This window comes from Acanthisitta chloris, unplaced genomic scaffold (genome assembly GCF_000695815.1).
Source record: "Acanthisitta chloris isolate BGI_N310 unplaced genomic scaffold, ASM69581v1 scaffold12846, whole genome shotgun sequence".
NCBI lineage: Eukaryota > Metazoa > Chordata > Aves > Passeriformes > Acanthisittidae > Acanthisitta > Acanthisitta chloris.
The window spans coordinates 86,504-107,861 of NW_008677703.1; the positions used below are offsets into that span (position 1 = coordinate 86,504).

General features: G+C 42.1%; 1 protein-coding gene across 1 annotated transcript in view; it reads left to right on the forward strand.

Annotated features, from left to right (window-relative positions):
• ADAMTS17 (ADAM metallopeptidase with thrombospondin type 1 motif, 17) overlaps nt 1-21,358 on the forward strand; it is a 163,322-nt gene that overhangs the window by 77,751 nt on the left and 64,213 nt on the right. The window contains exons 9-11 of the mRNA XM_009076620.1: nt 14,830-14,931; nt 16,297-16,442; nt 20,667-20,833. Coding sequence (XP_009074868.1) covers nt 14,830-14,931; nt 16,297-16,442; nt 20,667-20,833 — 415 coding nt within the window. The remainder of the gene's footprint in view (nt 1-14,829; nt 14,932-16,296; nt 16,443-20,666; nt 20,834-21,358) is intronic.

Consider the following 21,358-nt stretch of genomic DNA (forward strand, 5'->3'; position numbering starts at 1 on the left):
GGGAGTGGAAATAAAGCTATCAAACATTGGGCAAGGAAAGACATCTGTACTTCCCTCACAACTGCTTAAACCTGAATTTCAGCATGTTCAGCACTGCTGATAGAAAATGTAACTCCCATTGACCTCCGTGTCAGCAGCTCATGCTTAGGCACTCCTCCTCCTCCTCCTCCTCCTCCTCCTTTCCCCCCACTGCCCTTGTTAATCTCCTAGAGCAGACCCAGAAACTTTGGTGCTTGTACTTGGTTCCCTTTTGACACTGTTTTGCTGAAGTACTCAGTAGAGATTGTTTTCCTGGAAGTTCAGCTGAGGTGAAAGTCTCTCCTCACAAGAGTGCTTGGCTACTTTCACACAGTCAGCTTAGATGACTGTCTGGATCTCTCAGTAGGCTTCACCTTCAGACCACTGCAGTATTCTTAGGAGCTGACTCTTAACTCTGTGCTGAGGAAATATCAGTGGCTGCTTGTTTGATAAGGCTATTTAGAGTTTTATGCAGAATCCTGTGTGTTTTCTAAGCAACATGATGTTTAACTAGGGTTTGGGTGCGATGTAGCTTATATCACATGGTTGGTTGACAAAATGGAAACACTGATTGTCAATGTCTCTAGCTGAAAGTTGTATTTGAGATGAGGCTGTTGCACTTGTCTTCTGGAATTTAAGCAGCCAAACTTTTCCTGAGGTCCTACACGTAATTAGATCTTTTCATTCTGAGCAGATCTTACCCCCAGACAGGGACTGGGGAAATGCTTTCTTGCAGTGTGGCCTTGGAGATATCCAGAGGTAAGTCACGAAGCTCCATGTAGGTCACCAGCTGCAGCATCCCCTCCTACATTGAAAGGCAGGTTTCTTGCTATCATTAACTGACCATTTGTATTTTATAGTTGTCCCTCATTCCCATTCTGAACAAGCTTGGGAATCTTAAATCAGTGTTAAGAAAGCAAATAATAACCAGTGATAACTGAGGTCTCCAAGTGCCAAATGACGAAAGCTGCCGAGCACATGCAAGTCCTGGGAACATGCTCTCAGCTTCACATTAGCTGTTTTATTTATTTTGGATTTGGAAACCAGCTCATATAAAACAATAAGAAAAGAATCTGGATAGGTTGTATTTCCCAGCTCCATCAAGAAAATGCAGACCACCAGGACTACTGTACTGGAAGCAAAGTGTTAGAATATAGGTCTGTAAAGAAAAGCCCAGATGGACCCGGCATGACTCAAGTTCTTTCACTTGTGTGGGTGTCACCCAGCTTGACTGCTGCTGGAAGAGATATTTGCTGTTTCCCTTGTTGTGCTAAAGACCCATTCTGTTCCTGGATAGTCAGTGCCTAATGAGAATGTCAGCCCACTGGGAGGTGGTCAGCATTTCTCACACAGAAATTGCACGTCCAGTCTGGAATTGCTTCAGGGACAAGTTAGTTGCCAGAATAACATGCCAAGAGGCACTGTTCTCCTCTGTAGGATACAGACAGCAGGTGTTTGTGTCTCCCAAGAATTTTCACCAGTCTTATTATTTGACACCTTTAGAACACAATGAAAACAGTGTTTTGCTCCATCACTCCTTTAGTGTCTCCCAAAGAACAGCATATTTTGTGAAGACTCAAGTACTTTCTAATGAAAAGCCTTGTAGAACTTCAGCAGATTAAAACCAATTTGCAGTCAGTTATTTAGAATTATTTCTCTGTTTACAGATGTTCATTCGGGGTTATCATTCACCCTGTGATGCTTTGAATCAGTTATGTCACATGCCATTCACTCAAGTAAATATTTGCATCCTGTTATGCTCCTCTGAATTGGTGTCTGAAGGCAGTGAAAGGAAATTCTTTAGAGGAAATAATCACTTTTGATTTTTAAACCTTCAAAGTTTGTGTTCTTTTCACCTTTGTGTTTCTCAGGCTTCATCTGCAGAATGCTTGTATCATAAGTCTCAAAGCTGTCTACAAAAATATGAACAAAAAAAAAATTGGCACTGGTCACTGGCATTAGCTGTAGAAATTATTGGCAAATACAGCTGTCTCCTCTTTTAGCCAATGGTAATGTGGTATTTTTAATTCAATAAAGTATTAAAAAAATCCAAATGTAAAAGTAATAAACATTTGACAGTAAATATTTGTTACAAAAGGGAAATAAAATTCAGGAAATGAGCCTGCTCAATCTTTTTGTGATTACATGTGTCTACTGTCTATTTTCTTATATAATAGAAGAGTTGCATTACAATATTTCATGGGAGATAGTTGAGCTCTGTAATTACATCAGGCAAACCAGAGGCCCTGTGTTCCCAAATGCCATGCAGTTTGGTTTAGAGCAAATTTCAGAGATTAGATGATTCCAAAATTTCGACATTTTTGAGAAACTGCAGAAACTTTCTGTGCAGGGAAGTCTCTCCTTTAAAGGCATCAAAGCCCAGTTTTTTAAGGAATGTAATGTCCTTTGCCTTCACACAGAGTCAGGTGCCTAAATGCTTGGCAGTGCCTGAATCTCTGACACCGTCCAACTAGATAGTTAATCCCTGAATATTCACCCTTATCTGAATATTTCAGATTGCATCCACAAAATTCTCATTCTGTGTTTGTTTTTAATGGTAACTCATATGCCCTAGACCAAAATTGCAGCTCTCAGAATTACAGGTTTGCCAAACCAGCTTTTCTGCAGCTATTCTGCTCCAAATTTGCAGAACAGAAATTAAAACATGAGGAAGGCTCAGCTTTACATATACTAAACCTCTTTGCATTCCTTTTGCTTTTGCTGGGACACTACATCTACCTTTTAATATGCTAAAGTTTTAGAAAAGAATAGTTAACAGCGTGAGTATGTGACAGTCAGAGGATCCATAGCCTGTTGTAATCTGTGATCTCCAAGAGGTATAACTTAGGACCTGGGTCTGTAGCATCAATGTTCATTTTACTAATGTATGTCACCTCTTTAAGGAGCTGTGAATCAGATGAATCAGCTTTTAGTCTGGATTCTTGTTAGGGCAGGGAACAATCAGGTTTTGTTTATTTGAAAAACACTGTTTCTATTATTAGACTGTATGAATAATAAATGTCAGAATTACCTGCCAGGCCCTTGAGGCATTGCAAGTCCATTTTGGTGTGTGCTCTGCTTGTAGTTTTATTGGTTTGAGATACATCCAGGTGCTTGGTCTTGGATTGACTTTAACCTGACTATTGCATGGGTGAGTCCTTGCTCATCATCAGGAAAGTAAAGGTTTCCATGGCTCTGTGAAAGAATTAGTTTTGGTCTGAGGAACTGAATAAGAAAATAAAAGTTGGGCAGTTCTCAAGTGAGGTATTTCTCCCTCTCTACTCAGTTGAGACCCCACCTGGAGTACTGCACACAGGTCTGGTGTCTCCAGCATATGGACATAGAACTGTTGGAGCAAGTCCAGAGGAGGCCACAAAGTTGAAAAGGAGGATAGAGCACCTTCCCTACGAGGACAGGCTGAGACAATTGGGGCTGGAGAAGGTTGTGTGGAGACCTCAGAGTAACCTGCCAGGATCTGAAGGGGCTACAGGGAAGTTGGAGAGGGACTTGTTGTTAGGAACTGCAGTGATAGGACAAGACACAATGGGTACAAAGTGAAAGAGGGGAAACTTAGGTTAGATATACAGAAAAAATTATTCTCTATGAGGGTAGTGAGGCACTGGCACAGGTTGCCCAGAGAAGCTGTGGCTGCCCCAACCCTGGCAGTGTTCACAGCCAGGTTGGATGGGTCTTGGAGCAACCTGGTCTAGTGGAAGGTGTCCCTGCCCATGGCAGGGGGATTGAGACAATCTTTAAGGTGGTGAATGATCTTTAAGGTCCCTTTCAACACAAACCATTCTATTATATCACAGATGATTATGAATATCTCAAGACCCTTCTGTAGTCCTCCCTTGGTATCTGTTACAGAGTTTTCTCTGGTAATATGCAAAGGGATCAGAAATCCTTTCACATGGTGCTTCCTGTTAATCTTTCCCATTACAAATGTCAGGCACTGTCTGATCCATGCAAATGCTTATCGAGCAGGATGTACAAAAGCCTGCCATGCCAGGCATGCTGCCTGCTGCCAGCTGGGGGATGTCAAGCCATCCCCTTCCAGAGGTAGGAGAGCTTTGGCCCACCTAAAAGTCTGCACAGTCATCTTTATTTTGAGGGAAACAAGTTGCTTTTAACAGACATGAAACAGATGACTGTGTCATTCTCAAGCTCTGAACAACATCATAATAATTGCAGATAAAGCCAAACAGGAATGCACCTCTGACACTGCACAAGTGAGGTATCAGTGCCCCCCAAACACAGGGAGCTTTGGGGATTCTGGCTGCTAAGTGCTCGTGTGAGTCCAGGGCTAACATGGAAGCAGTTGTGCAAATTACAGGCAATTCAACCTGTCTGACCTCTGTCCTTCAGCTCCACACTGTGCTATGAATCAACTATTGTGAATTCATTTGACCCCTACACTGGAGGAAGCAGAAAGCTCCAAGCCCAGGCAGTCGAGGAAGGCTGCTGTGGAGAGCAGATGTTAACTCTTTGCTGTCCCTGGATGTAGCTGTGCTCTCAGAGACAGGAGTAGCAGAGGGGTTGGTGCTAAATCTCTCATGGAGAGGAGATGATGTTTCTCCACCAGAAATACATCAAAACACTTTCATAACCTCACACATAAACACATAGCATGTGTAATCCTTATTTTTCAGACTGGCATGAATACCAACAAAGGCTTTTGCACTGAAATTGTCTTGATGGAAAAAATGTGATTTCTATCTCTAGTATCCAGTGTTTGACTTTTTGTTTTATAAGCCTTTTGGCTTATTTATTATTAACACATTTTTGCGGGTTTTTACATAACCATTATCTTCCAGTATTGTTTTGATCTAAACTAGGCTTAGGCTGAAGTGGCACATGGAAAGAGATTAGCACTGCCACAAAGAGATGTTTTTCTGACAAGGGACACTGTCAACTCAGATGTAGCTGGGTATGTGAATTTTGACATGACACTGTTTTTAGCAAAATTAATCCAGCTAGAATTGGCTCTACTGTTTTTTGCTTTAGTTCAAGTTGGTTTTTAACAAATACAGGTATCTCCCAGTGCTTACAAGCTACAAGGCAGCAGCACAGAACAGGAGAGCAAAGCTGATTGCCAGGCAGAGGAGACTGCCTAGATTTCTGGGCTAATGTGGAAAAGGAGATGAAGCAAAAAAACGAAGTAAAGAAAGGGCAGCAATTGTCATGATCAAGTGGATTTTATGTATTCCTTCAGTTTTCATAGCTGTTGGTGAATATAATTAAGCAATTGTAGAGCTCTCTGTGGTCTTGATTTGCAAAGAAACTGGCAGAGGGGACTCTTGGCCTCCCTGCTTGGGAATCAATGGGCCTCTGTCTGCCTCAGCTCTGCAGGGTCATTTGCAACATGCCAACGATGATAGTGAGCCCTATTATTTAGTAACGTATAGAATATTTACAAGAACATAGTAATTAGATTGAAAACTGATTTATCCTGAAAATAATAGAGTGCATTGTCATTTTCTGTACAACCAGGCACTTTGTCTACATAATAATAGTAATAAATCTGGAAGAGGATGGGTTGGGTCTTCTTGAGGCTTGCAGGATGGAAGCCTGGCAATTCCTGAATAAAATGAGAAGATTCTTTATTTGAGAAGTAAAGGTAACAATTAACTTAATTGCTATTCTATAGTTTATAGTTTTCCTCCTGTAGGTTGTTAGAATTCAGACTATTTTCACGTTGCCTGTTTCTATGAAACTGAAGTGTCCTATTTCACTGCTTCTGTATGTTGCAAAAAGCCCTTTTTTCTCTTTATTTTCAGTGGAAATACTTTTTGTTTAAGGACAGAAAGACTGAGAGAGAAGCAAAGTTCCTGCCTGGGCAGCACAGCCCAGTTTACAATTATTGGAATGCTTCAGAAATTTTTGTACGTGTTTCAGTTTGGAAGAAGGTCAAAACACATTCTGGTGCAGTGGTTTAAAGAAAAATAAAAAGGAGAGAGGGAGAACCAAAATAAAATTAGAAAAATACAACGTGGAAATTTAAGAATATAAACATCATAAACTCTTAAGAATAATAGAAAGAGCCTATTAAGAATTAAACACTAGAGCTTGGCAATCCTGCATTTCTTATTAAGACAAGGGAGAAGGAATTAGTGTAGCCTTGTGATGTGGCATCTACAGCTGAAGTTTGAACTTAACAAAATTAGCCAAAATACGACTGAGTATCAGCCTGAAAATAGTGTATAACAAGCTTGAAGGGCTTTCAGACTTCTCCCATTGGCCTTCTGGGAACTTCCCATCTGCAGAACACTTCAAGAGAAAATTCCTGTTATCTTCAGAGCCACATCTGAACACTGTGTGTACATATCTGTATTTATTTTACCATCCCTTTTTTCTCTTTTCCCACAGCCAAGAAACACAATCCATGATTTCATTCTTTTAATTTCCCAATTTTTTGTTAGGTTCGTTTTGAATGGACAATGCTGCCTGTTGTTTAAAATGTCAGTGCTTTTTGTCTCCTGCAATCAGGTGTTAAGGGCTGAGGGGTTCACTGGGAGGTGTTAGGGGTCCATTACTCTCAGTGAAGATGATACAAGATGAATGTTGGGAAGTCCAAAGTCAGAATTTCAGGCTTCAAGTTGCAAACACAATACTAGATGGGAGTTATTGGGTTGATTATGAAACTTGCCCACAGCTCTTCCTCTCCTTCATCATGGGCAGATTTTCTGAGCTAGATTACTGCATCATACTGGGAACTCTTAAGGCTTCTCTTGGTGGTCTACATCGGGTGTGAATCTCAGAGCAGCATTTAACACAGGACCTGCATGATACAACATAGAGAGTGACAGGTTAATGGTTGGACTTGAAGATCTTAGAGGTCTCCTCCAACCTTGATGGTTCTATGATTCTATGAACACTAACATAGCTGCTCTGGGTGCAGCATAGTTGATTAGCTACAGCTCTTTTAAGCACACTTAATTGGTAGTAAGTCAATGCACAAAATTTCTAACATTTGATTCAAAGGAGTCACTCTCTTCCAGTGCCTTGTTCCACATGTCTCTACTTCTTCCAGGTTTGACCATGTAAAGATACTTCCATGATTTCTTCAGCTGATGTAACATGTACCGTTGTATTCCCACGTTTAAGATGCTGAAAACTGGGCTCAGCAAAGCTGAAGGGAACACACAGCAGAGTGTGTTAGTAGGAAAGTGGATAAAGCTTCTCTTCTGGAATTTCTATGTGTCTATGAAGCTCAGACCCACTGGAGGTAGTGTCAAGAGTGCCCTTAGGGTGCTGAAGAGATTAGCATTTAGCATAAGCTGCTTTGCCATAAAAATAGTTTGTGGCCTAATTAATGTTTATCTTTCCAATCTATTTCTTTGGACTAGCAGTTTAATTCCAAGTACCTGAAAAAAATGAAATCAAACTGGTGCTTTAGACAGTGGGAGAAAACCTTTAGTTTGCCTTGCGAGCACCAGAAATTGCTAAAACTAGAGACAGTGTTTTCCTGTTTTGTTGTTTGCTTCCCAATGTACAGTTAAAAAAAAATGTTTCTACTCCCTTGTGCCTCGTCTGGCAGTCTGGGAGCCTTCACTGCTTGTCTGGCAGGATCCTTTTGTGTTTATTGAATTCCTTGTGACCAGCTTCATCACCAGCCCTTCATGTTTGCATTTCTGGGCAGTGTCTCTGCTATTGCTGCTCTTGCCAGTGTGTCTTTCATCCTGATGTTCAGGGAGTTAAATCATGCCCTAAAATTTCAAATGAAATAATGGGTTTGAATGTGTGTGATTTTGAGTCTCAGGGAAGCTTGATGGTTTTCCAGAAGCCCTGAGCATCCATCAGCTGTGAAAGATTGTTCTCCTTCAAGTATTTCCAGTCAGACATCCCAAACCACTCTTCACTTCTCAAAACACTTGTTTCTTGTATCTCCCCAGACTGAAGCAATCTCCAGATACCGCACTGCACATTTCCAGTATAAAGCTAATTAATTCCAGTTCAACTTCCTCACAGGAAAGGGTGAAGAGCTTGCAGTAGGCCAAACCTATCTCAAAAGGAGATTGTCTCTTGTCTCTTAGCCATCTATCCCCAGAACCTTTCCTAGAGCCCTAGGAGCAGTTCTACTAGGAGAGATGGTGGCACACTTGGCAAAAGATCCCTGCTGCATCCGCTCTGGACAGGTCAGGGCTCATCTTCCTCTCTGTAAGTGTGGTTTGGGCAGCTCTTTGATAGCCTGGGTTTGTTTTTGCTCACACTGCCAAAACATGAGGGCTCTGGATTCTTCTAATCCTTCAGTTTTCATCTGACTGAAGATTGTAACTAGTTACTTTCATTCAGACCTCAGACATCCAAATCTGTGGTGGGCAGTATATCATGGTAATCTACTGTTTGGGAGCTGACATGTGTTGTCTTTCTCCCTGAAAGATGATGGAAGAACATTCTTAGATTTTGATTGTAGATTAGGAAAGGTGTTGGTATCACTCCACATATCCATGTGTTGGGAGTTGGAGTGATGGATATCAAACCACCTAGGTGAGAGAATCAAACTCAGTGTGACATCCTTCATGTTGGCTGGTTCAGTTTGGTTTGTTTTCTCTGATACAGAACATTAACAAATCTCAGAAATGACTATGTTGATTTTTTTTTTTTACTGTTCTCCAAGGCAAAGAGCAGCATCAGAAAGCAGTTAGCTCTCAAGATACATTTCCTTAGAGGTCTTTAACTGTCAAGGGCCACTTCCACAAGAGTTGAAACAGTCTTTAGGATTTTATCCCCTTGTGTCTCATGTTGATGACTTTCCACTCATGCCAGAGTTCATGAGGAAGTTGTTCATTGAGTTAATGGAATTACATCGATGATAAAACCAATATAAAGAGGAATCAGCTCTAAATTTGTTTGTTGGGTCTGAGCAGGTTATTGGTGCTGTTCATCTCTGAATGTGCACATGAGTTTCTGTACGTTCTGGAGGAACAAGATGATCATCAGGTAGTTAAAATAGGCAAATGTTTTTTAAGAAACTTTTTCTAGTGCACCTAAGAAGAAGATGACTATTCTTTATAACAGAGGCTTAGGTGCTTTCTGTCCAGCAGTAAAGAGATCAATTCTTCTTTGTCATTAATGAATCAAATTGCACATTATGATTTGATGGGAATGTTATCCACTTTTGTTAAGATGAAACATTAGTAGATATCAAGTACTGCCTGAATATTCTGGGACAGCGATTCTTTCTCAAACCTTCCCTTGACTTTTGGGTCAGGTCTGTCATTTGGATAGATAGACAGGTATTTCCACTATTGGACCTACCACTTGTTCCTTGGAGTATCAGCCCTGGATAAGGTCAGCAGCTTGGCCACTGATACATGGATTCAGGTTTCACAGTTATCTTGTCTGGGACAGCATGTGGCTCCTTTTCAAAAGTGCCAGTTTTACCAGATTCCAGTTTTGAACACTTTTCATCTCATTTTCTACAGCAAGAAGCTCCATCTAACTAACCACAGCACTCACCTCCCTTGTGATCCATTGTAGGTTGTGGGTTGTTTATGCATCCAAAATTAAAGCTATTGACAGTGTAGAAATTGAGGGCATTGTTTTTCTCACCTTGCTGTGTAAAGAATTCCTCCCCAGCAGCATGCCAGGAGGCTTCAAGGACGTTGGCATAGTGTTTTGAACAGGAAAGTGAGTGTAAATTGTGTGTTTATTGTACCTAATAGGTGCTAATTAGGCTCCTGTTATAAGCATGTTTTCTCTCGTGGTTAGCATCTGCCAAGCCAAAACCTTGGCAAAATAAGTGTTCTGATATTTCATTGAGAGACAGCCTATTTATAAACATGCCTGTGTGTTAAGTGGTCTCTTGCTCCTCTTGCTTAAGGATTTTTACTCTTCCCAAGTCCTTCTTCATAATCCTCTCATTTTGACAGCAAAATTGGTTTCATAGTGGTTTAACTCTGCTGCTAGAAATAAGAAGTTCCTGTTTCCAGTGGGCAGCAGGCAACAGGAATGTATTCATGCTTGGGAAAAAGAAGTGCTTCTTTTTTTGGATGAATTGAAGGTCACTCACCTTGGATTCATTCAAAAAAAGAAGCACTTACTTCTCCTGAGGAATTCTCTGTGAATGGGTAGAGAATGAATAAGCTTTAGAGTTTAGAGGTTACAGTTGGACTTGATAATCTTAAAGGTCTCTTCCAACATTGATGATTCTATGAAGCTTCCTTAGAGTTGTTCCATGGTGGGAAGGACATCTCTATCACTGGATTCTCTTTATCCTTTGAAGATTTGGAATTTTTCTTTGTAGGTAATCATCTGAGTCTTTGAGCCAGGGAAGCATTGTGAACCCTCTCCTCTCCCTGAGCCCATGTGAGGTCATAGGGCAGAATCACTCTGATTTTAGCAGCAGTGGTGATGCAATAGCTAACCCAGAAACTAGCAGACTCTAGACTTACTGCCTGTGGGCAGAGAGCTGGCTGGATTCATTCTGGCTTCTTCTCATTTCCAGCTGCAGCACTGAGCTAGCAGCCCTAAAATAGACCCTGAGTGGTCGCAGTGCTTCACATGCTGAGTCCATCCTAGCACATGTGGGATGGAACTTCCAGGGAAGGTAAACACCATCTTCAGAAACAGTGTGTCAGCTGAAAAAGGCTGAAAAGCTGTGAAAGGTGCAAAGGCCCAGAGCCAGACATGTTCCTGGTTTTCTCCTGAACTCAGCTGGAGCTGTGACACTGAGCAGAGGACAGCAGAGCTGGGGCAGTTTGACTTGTCTCCCAGCAGACTTTCAGCGAGACATTTAATCCCTTTCTGTTCCTCATTTTCCCACCTGTAACAGAGGGATAAAGCTTCCTTTATGTGCAGGCTCCCAGGAGTCTGTTTAGATTGCAAGTTCTTAGAGGAAGAGAAAACACCTGGCACAGTCAGGCCCCTTTGTCAAATAGGTGCCATTGTAATACCTGTAATTGGAGCATTGCTCACCTGCCGAGCAGATATCTCCCAGCTTGGGAGTTTCCAGATCATGACCTCTCTCAGGACTGGTTTCTAACAGCTGTGCAGACAAGCTTTCTTATCTTCCAGAAGTTTTCAAGAGTCTAAAATTTGCCCCTTTATAAAAATCTCATTTTATTTCCATGTCTACATTTTATTGTCTCTCTCTGTATGAATTCCCTAAGGGTTCAGTTGAAAAAGCAGTTTTTAAAAAAGATCTTTTAATTTTACTGAAATACTACTTTTCAACAGCCATCTCCCTTTTTTTAAAAAAAAAATTTATTTTGCTCTTGGACATATTTCAAACTGGGAGCTGATCCAAAGATGACCTTTCCCCACAGACAGTTTCAACAAATCAATATTTTTCCAGTGCAAAATATCTATCATTGGAAAATCCTCACTGGCACTTCTTGAAGGCTGTAAGGAATGGTTTGCAGGCAGAGACCTGCCATCTGAAAGCTGGTTGCTGATTTTAGAATGAGCACTAATACAGTTCTTTTGATGGCTTCTTCTATATCAGTGTAAGCTCTGAACTGCCACTCATATACAACAACTTCCTTTCAAGTCCTGCCATTTCTCACTTGGATATTTCCCCACAAAGCTGTTTAACCATTAAAAAGTCAGTCCTTCAGCACTGTTTAATGGGAGTTTTGTTTGGGTTTCTATTGTAGCTGAGGAGGATACATGATCTCTTTTGAAACGAGCTATTAACATGATAAAACATCTTGGGAACATACAATAGTGAAGCTGATGGTTTAATCTTTGCTGGGGTATCTGAATGCTCTATTAAGTGCAGGGTCTGCACTAACGAGGCTCTGAGCTTTGTAGTGGTATGGCACTAGAACACAGAGCTCGGGGCCGTTACCAGATTTTTCTGTAACTGTTTCCTGAAATATGCTTTGCATTTAGGATTCTGAATCAAGCACAAGGATGCTATAAAAATCTGATGGTTTCCATACCTCAAAGATGGGAAATTTCAGAAAGGGTGGTGTTGCTGAGAGAGATATTTCCCTTTATTATCTCCCTATAATTCTGTGTGTGTATACATGTGTATATATAGGCACAAACACACACACATAGAACCATAGACCTTCAGGGGTTGGAATGGACCTTAGAAATCATCCAACCCCACCCCCTGCCCGGGGCAGGGACACCTCCCACCAGAGCAGGTTGCTCAAGGCTTTAGCCAACCTGGCTGTGAACACTGCCAGGGTTGGGGCAGCCACAGCCTCCCTGGGCAACCTTGGACAGTGTCTCTCCACCCTCACAGTTCAAAACTTCTTCCTAATATCTAGTGAAAATTTCCCTCTTTCAGTTTATCCCCTTTACTCCCTGTCCTATCACTACAGTTCCTAACACAGAGTCCCTCTGCAGCTTCCCTGGAGCCCCTTCAGATCCTGAGAGGCTGCTATGAGATCTCCACACAACCTTCTCTTCTCCAGGCTGAACAGCCCCAACTCGCTCAGCCTATCCTCACAGGGGAGATGCTCCAGTCCTCTTACTAGCTTTGTGGCCTTCTCTGAACTTGCTCCGACAGTTCCATGTCTTTCTTACATCGAGGGCACCAGAACATATAGATGCACACACAGATACACACAAGTATGTAAATATTTTCACCCTCTGTATCCATAGCCTGCACTCAGTTCTGTAGCTCTGCAGGTACAGACACACCTGTTTGAGGTGATCTCTGCCCATTGCTTTCCCACACCACAGCTCATACCTGGGCATGTGAGCTGACTTTGTCACCTTCCGCATTCTTCTGGGCTATGGAGGAATTCCAGTTGCCGACTAAAATTGTACAAAAAGCTGCTTCATGTTTATGACTTTGTTTCCACCACTATCCCCTTCCTCCTTCCAGTTTTGCATCAAAGAGGAGAATTTAACCCTAACTTACACTCAGTCTATGATCCAGGGACTTGAAGCTGAAGCTTAATAAGTACTGACCTTGCATAATGCAGATATTTAGCAGTGGTGCTCGTATGTGTCTAGAACAACTTCTTTAGGGATGTAGTGAATTCCAGTACATCTTCAGCCAGGATGTCTCTGATGGAAAGCAGAGGCAGAGGGTTTCCTTCTGGGAACAAAATTTCTGTCTGGGTCATTCAAGAGATCAGACTGGAGTGTTTCTCCTCACATTCTGCTCCGGAGCTTTGTGGTTATGTGTAAGAGTGAGGTTGAAGACTGGAAAAGTGGAAATACTTACTGTCTACACCCTTCATCTCCAAAACTTCCATTCATCTTATGTATCAGTATTCCCCAACCACAGTTTGGAAAGAAGCTTTGCTGGGACTGCTTTCACACTGTGGTTTATTGCCTAGGTTAGTGTTCTTTCTGTAGCACTTGTGGACAGTTAATTGATGTACTTTTTGATTTTAGTCCTCTCCAGAAGGCAGAGTTCTGAGAATCTGGGAGTTATGGTGTGGAACAATGGATTTCTCAGTGAGCTCTGAAATCTCTGCCTTGTCAAAGCTTCTGCCTCACTATACCTATCTGTAAAACAGTATGGGATGTCCTTATGGCTAATTGGTGTTTAAGTGCTTTCAGACCTGTGGGTAAACCACTAATTAGTCACGGTCATTTAGTCAAAATTACTAGTCTGATATTTTCCCATATGCTCTATTAGCTCAGGGAAAATGTCTTGAAATGTCACTGATTTAGGCTTCCCTGGTGTATTTGCTGTTGTTTGTTTGATGATGACTTTCTGCATTGTGGTTAATGCAGATGTTGCTGAGTGGTCCCTTCTGCTTCCAGTTTTTGTGGATTTTCTTTTGGTTTAAATAATGCAAACTCCTCTTTCCAGAAAGAAATGTGGAAATAAAGAAGGAAATGGGGAAATAAAGCAGGATACAGATCCTGCTGTGGTAACTAGTTTGCTTCAGGATGTTCTACATCATCACCGGGACTGGGATTTATCTCGTCTGCACCCTCTCTTTTTCAGCTCTATTTTATGTAGACATGATCTATTTTCTGTAGACATACCAACATGCCTGTACACAAAACACACATGCACCCACAGTCTCTTACATTACATCGTGAAAGAACCATAAGGTTGAAGCGTGTTGACTCAGCTATTTAATGAGGTGCAATAAATCTTGACAAGACCAGCTGGCACTCGAGTCAGGCTTCTCATCTTTTTACCATTACATTGAAATGTGAACAATAGTGGAAAGAAATGTAACTCTTCTTTTTCTTTTTTTGGTACTCAGCTATGTAGCTCTGTATTGAAATCATCCACTTTCAAGGAATGCAAAGCATGGTGGATGCTGTGGAAAATGTTAACGATGTCAGGGCCCCTTTTTCTGGTTCTTTTGCTCAAATTCTGAAAACATATTGATCTGGCAGATCTCACAGTTGTGGTCAGCACTAACATCTCTGCAAGACACACTGGCTCCTCCTCTGCTGCATGGCACCATGACATTCTTTCCTCTCTCTCATTCTACCTTAAAATCTTCTCCCAAGCATTTCTGGCTGATCATAGCTATCACCAGGTGCCAGAGCTGGCAGTGTGACTTGAGTATCTTTATAAGAAAATACAAGTAATTAAGCATCTTGGACATCAAAGCATATGTCATGGTTCCAAAGCACCTCCCATATAGGATTCTTTTTTAATGGATCAGATTTATTCTTGTGAAAAGAAATCTGTTTAAATAGCACACTCCTTGTTTTGGGGAGGTTTTGCTCCTGTCAGTGGCATCCATCAATCTCTTTTATGTTTCCAGCTCCACCACTTAATGCCAATCGATCCTTAAAAGATAATTGCTCCCAAACCAACTAGATGCCTCTGGATTCACTTGAGAAGGACTGCCTGAGCTTTGAAGTGTATCCCATAATGATAGCTGACATCTCCAAAAGTAATAACTGCACCTCCTTGCTTTGTGATTGCAGCATTTGATGTGTGCTGGGCTCTGGTGCCTGGTGGAAGGAGATACATCCTGTAAAACCAAGTTGGATCCCCCTCTGGATGGCACAGAGTGTGGCGCAGACAAGGTAATCAGACTGCTCAGTAGCACTTACTTTTTGTTTTCCAGCATTGCCTATGGAGTAATGTTTCCAAGATGTTCAGTATTTAGCATAAACCCATATTTTATACTGATCCTGGTACAGAAACTGCTCAATTAATAGCTGGGTTGGGTTAAGTCTTTCTGATTTTATATTACATGTATTTCTGTAGCTTCTGGAGACTTCAGTAGGGAAGTTCTTGTGGTCAAGGCATTCTACAAACTGCGGGAGAACCTCAGGCCTCACTGCTGAGGGCACAGACCCAGTGCCCTGCGAGTCATGTTGGGTGGTAGCTCACTCCTGTCACCTCTTTTCATTGCTGCTGGTGGTTTCCTGAGTGAGGTGTTTTTCAGTGTGAGCTAAAGTGGAAGTGTTCTGGCCTATATTTGAGGTGGAAAGTGTGCAGAGCATTTAGGCTGACACTTGGGGAGTGGAGGAAGATGGGGAAAGAAAAAGAGCCTACTTAAAAACTTTATAGTTTCTAAAAGTAGCTCAAAATGTTTTAGCTCAAATTCAGTGATGGTCTGTTATTTTTGAGGGATAATTTGCTGCACATATATATATTTTGGAACTTGACTGGTTTGGTAACTGCCAACCCCCTACTTACCGAGGCTGGACTCAAATATTTTTTGTATATTGTATGGTTAGGGAGGTAAGAAAGGGTAAAATTAAAAAGCTCACTGGTAATATCAAAGATTAGAGATGATTTGCTTGCAGAGAAAGATTAACAGTGATGAGAAAAGCTGAGTCCTGGAAAGCATGACAAGGAAACTGAGACAAAAGGTTTTTAGATCTATGTTTTTCTAACTAGAGGAGTCGTGGTGACTCTTTCGTAATGCTGCTTAGCACTGCTCACTGTGTCACATCCTGGACAGGCCAAGTTTGCTGCTTGGTCAGGAGCCAGAACAGCTTATTAGAATCAAAGGTTTTTGGGGCTTTAGCCAAGTTAGGTCCAAAATACCTCAATTATTTTGTACATACTGGGAATAGTGCTGATGAAGGCATTGCTTTGGGGTATAATTTCTTGGACTCAGTTCCTGTGAATCGTGGGGCTTTAAGTCTTAGCACTTAGATAATTATCTTCTTTATAAAGTAAGGGGCTGAATTCTGTGATTATTTTTTTTAATGACAGAACTCCCTTCAGGGGTTTGTCGAGAGTGACACTTAAATTTCTATCTTTCACCTCCTCCCTTTCACCTTCTCCCACCTCCATCTCACCAAAGCCTTGAATCTCTAGAAACCTAAACATGGGCTTGTTGTAATCCCTCAGACATCCTTTCAAGTCCACCTGTGCAGAAATGTTTGCAAGGTCAGGGCTTCTTTGCAGCCTGTGCTAACACAATTGCATTGCAGTGGTGCCGAGCTGGGGAGTGTGTCAGCAAAACTCCCATCCCTGAGCACGTGGATGGAGACTGGAGCATGTGGAGTCAGTGGAGCATGTGCAGCAGGACGTGTGGCACAGGAGTGAGGTTCAGGCAGAGGAAATGCGACAATCCCCCGTAAGTCCTCACGTCGTGCTGACTTCTTTTTGCATGTAACAGTTGGGCAATCCTTGCTGCAAGAGTCCAGGGAAGAAATGGGCAGCAGAGCTGTGCAGAGGCTGTGAGAGATTTTTTCATTCATAAGGAGCAGTCAAAATCCTGCAGTGACTTGGAGTGAAGGAGGTTTTGTGGAAGTGGCTTGAAGGGTCACCATTAGAAGTGGCTCACTGCAATGATTCAAACATGGATACAATTGAATTAAAAACATGTAGTTTGGCAGAAAAAATGATGTTGTGTTTCCTCTCCAGCACTGCAGTGGATGAGGAGGGGCTAATCTGGATCTGCAGACCAAACTGAGTCAATATGCCTTAGAGATCAGTTCTGCAGGGAGTGCTGGCTCTGGGCTTGAGAAGCAGTAGAGTGGCTGACAATGGTCATAGTGTCCCAGAGCTGTGTTGGTAAAACACCTTCAGATATTCTGCATGTCAGGATATTCATGTCAGGTACTCTGCATATGAAAAGGAAAGTTTTCATGCACACACAGTGCTGTGGGTGCTGTTTAGTTCCTGCACAGTGACTACAAATAAGCCAATATTCTCTGCTTGGGCTTGGATTTTTTTCAGATTCAGGAAGAAATATAAGTATTCTTTTCTCCCATGTGCCATCCTTCATCCCTCAGGTCAGTTCAGACCCATCTGGAAGTCTTTTCATCATATGGGAGGTCCAAACAGGTTACCATGGTGGCCAAATTTACTGACCACCCCTGTTTGTGTTCATTATAACTTCTGAGGTGAGCAAGGCTGCTCACAGTCTCTTGGTATACCTCTAAATTTATTCAGATTTTAAGGTTTCCTCCACAGACAAAGCACAGGAAGCTTCTTTTTCTATATTGGGACTGAAATTCTGGCTAGCAGCACAATCATTTTGAAGACATGCCTAGATGATGGAGAGACTCACACTGGCTGCTGTTGACCTGTATTCATATGAAAAGGATATTTTTGTTTATTCCTCTCCTTAAATAACACTGAGCTACAGTTACATCTCGATAATGTCCAGGTTTGATTTTTACCAGCTCATTTTCCTGAACAAGGGTCTGAGCTGTTTCTTTGCTGTCAGCTATAGTGCTGACCAAACCCAAATCCATTCATCATTGTTCCCTAAATTACAGGAAATGCTCCCTCCAACACTGCACACTGATTTTAAAGTTCTCTTTCTCATATACATTCTTGGCTGGGGATACACACGTGATCTTCTTTTGCTTCAAATTCCTGGCATCAGCTCACTTCTGCAGCTGGTTTATTCACTGTCCAAAAATATTGGCTAAGGGATTTATCTTTTATTTTATATATATTTGGTCTTGGGATATTTTTTTTACAGCAATCTCTGCTCCTGCCAGCTGACTCTTGAGCCTGTGGGACTATCAGTATTTTTAAACCAGTTGCTTCACTGTTTGATTTGGTTTTTCCTCTCTGTAATTTCTTTGAGCATTTACATGCATTGCCTCCACATGGTTATAAGGAGAGTGTCATGAGCCAGTTTGCACGTGCAGACTTTTGAGTTGTACTGCCTTGTGCTGTTGTCTTGGGTTTGGGTTATTGTACAGTGGGACTGAAGAGACAACCACTGGCTTAAGCAGAACATCCAGATGAGATCTCCACCCCTTCTCCCATTCCTTCTTGTCATGTAAAAGGGTCACAGCAGTATAAATGGACTTTGATTTCTGCAGTTCCATTAGTGGGTGGCTTCTTTTGGCATAAGATGGCTGTGAAGTCTACCAGCAGTTCTCACACTGTCACTGTTTCAGGCATGTGCCAGAGTGGACTTGAATTATACTGTCTATTGGAAGTCCCAGGCAGTGCTAGAACTCTTATCCTACAGGGCTTGGGACCTGGGATTGCAGAGATCTTTCCCTTCAGATTCTTTAGTAGAATCTGTTAGAGGTGATGCCCAAACTCTTGGCCTCAGCATTTGGAAAGGTGGAAGGGACACAAGGATGAAGCCTAAAAATGGAGTGAAGCAGGCAAAGTGTTTGAACAAGTGCTAGGTAACTGTTTGTGGGAGACCTGAGAGAGTGACTGTCATTGTTCATCTTTCAAGGTGAAAACCCTCAGTATCCTTTTGAAACGTGGTGCAACACTGTTCCAGAGGTCATCATGTAAAAGAGATTACCATCAGTAATTCTGCATTCCCTACCCAGACAGAGCAGAGCAGAATCTGCATGGCAGAGCTGTGTCCTGTCCAGTTCTCTGAGGCTGCTTGTCCTGAACCACATGAGTGAATCTCATATATCCTACTAATGTTTTACTATAGTCTAGTAGAAAGCAGCAACATACTGCCAAAAAGGCATGAAGCTGTTGGACAAAGGGGAGCTGAGGTGGGAAGGTCTTGTTGGGTATATTATTTTTGTTGAGTTCCTCATGATCTGTAGGATGCTCTTTTGTTTTGTGGTTCATGAGTGCATCCAGCTCTTCCAGTTCATGAGAAACTACATCAGGAGGAGGCAGCTCATTTTGATCCTTAATTAAAAAGGGAAGGCAGGCCAGGCTGCTGAAAGGCCTGAGGAGTGCAGGCCTAAAGGTCTGGAGTTCCTGCAGCTCCCACTGACTGGGAGTGATGGGTGCTCAGGAAGTCTCTTTGCTCATCGTTTTAGCTGTTACTTTGGTATTGCCAGTGATTATGTTGCCAACAGTGAGAGCTGCCGTTCCAGTCTGCACTGGCAAACTCATAGAAAGTCCCACATGAGTTAATGACATTTGAAAATTAAAGCCAAAGATGATGTAAGAGTAAATAACAGTCCTGCTGTGTGTCTCCTGCTCCATGGTCATCAGCCTGACACCCTCGGGAGAGAGTGCTTTGTTACTCTCTGGGTATTCCGACTGCTTCCTCTTTTGTTGTTGTTTTTTCTCCATGTGACTGTACCCACAAATATGCACAGAGTCACCTATGTTCAATGGCTGCAGCTCTTTTGCTGTATCCAAAGCGATGGTGCTGAAACCAAAGTTCATGTTTCTGGTGGCTTTATGTGAGTGTAGGGTTCATGTGGGAAGGAGCCTGTGGCATCATCTGGACAGAGTCTGTCTCACAGTCTAAGGCAGCAGACACAATCCTCCCAGAAGGTTTCTGCATCAGTCTCAGCACATCTGCTGCCTTGCACGTGTCCATGGCAGAAGGAGGTGTTGCCAGTGCAAGGAGGTGTTGTTCAGGCTGTGCTGGTGACTCTCTGTGATGTTACAATGTCATTGGAGATCAGCATTTCCATTAAAAAACACCCACAACACTCATTCTGGGATTAATGGAGCTACTGTAAAAATTTCATCTAGGCTGAAATTTGGCATAAAGCTCTTCTATGCAGAATGAAATGTTCCTGTTGCATCAAATGCTGGATCCACTGAGTGCAGCACATGTAGGAAGGCCCAGTCCTATGGCCAGTGGGTATGTGATCAGGGCAACTCCTGCTAGGGCCACTGGCACAAGTAAATGATATACAGTGAGGGTCTTGGTTTCTAATATGCTGAGTGATATAACCTGATGTTCATTGCTCTTCTGGGAAGGAAAGGGAGGAAGCTTTTGGAATGAACTGCCATACTGATAAAATCTGGAATTTGGCTGGAGTTGCTTTTTATAGCCATCTGTTAAAGAAAAGTAAGAACATGACTTAATCCATCTCTGCTGATTTCAGCTGGGGAGATAGGTATGTGACAAATTCAGGAGACTATCAGCAAGTAGCATAATAAATAATCTGTTAGGATGGCCAAGTTTTTGCTTACTTGGGTTTTTTTTTGTTTGTATTTTGGTTTATTTTGCGAAGACAATATAGGCTATTGTTGAGAATTTGTGTTTTCCTTCTTCTCTGGGGATTCATAAATAGGAACAAATAGGTTTTGCAGGTGCTTAATCCTGATGTTGGATTAGTGGCCTTTTTCTGCATGTTTCAAAAACAAATGTGTAAAAAAAAGATGGCATGGTTTTCATGGATGGAGATTATCTGCTGCACACATTTGTTTCTGGATACCCAAATTACAGTTCAGGTTGTAGCTCCTTCTGTGTCGTCTTCATTTCAAACTGCTGAAGACAGACCCTTAGAGGACACAATCTGATGACATGATTATTGTGTCTCCATCATTAAAAGTGTCTGAGTCAGGGGGCAAAGCAAAGGGTGAGAAGAGGAAGGGGGAACACTGTGGGTTGCTGCCTCTGCCTTGGGTATTTGGTGCTGACCCTGGTTTGTGTTTCCTGGAACAGGCCAGGGCCAGGTGGGAAGAACTGCCGAGGAGCCAGCGTGGAGCACACTGTGTGTGAGAACCTACCCTGCCCCAAAGGTGTGCCAAGCTTCAGGGATCAGCAGTGCCAGGCCCATGACAGATACACCAACAAGAAGAAAAGCCTCCTGACAGCTGTCATCGTTGATGGTGAGTTTTTTCATCTTCCTCTGTAATTCCTTGTTCTTTCACTGCAGCTTCTCAACCTCTCTTGATTTCATCTGCAGGACTCCCCTTTGTTGATGAGAAGGGACAATATGTCCTCTTTAGCTACAGCTGAAAGACTAATTACAATTAGTTGTTCTTGGTGTTGCTCTGCTGTTCTTTTAGCCTTCTTAACAGAGCATGCAGAGCTGTCAGTTCTTTACTCATCTTTGTGTAATGCTGAGAGAGAAGTGCCTTAACTTAATTCCCAGTCAGCTATGTGGGAACATAAACATTAGAACGTTTAAGCTAATTTGGAACTGTAAAAAGATGGATTCCGTGGGACAGTTCTTATGTGTGTCAATTTTGGGCATTTCAGCATGATTGCCTATCCTACCTACATTCCTCTAATTTTTCCTTTGCTGGATCTTGCTGTTCATCTGCTGTTCACCCAGATGTTCGTGGGATATGAAACACAATCATGATAATGTCTTTCTGCAGGAATAAACTTCTTCTGCTGCACTCTGCTGA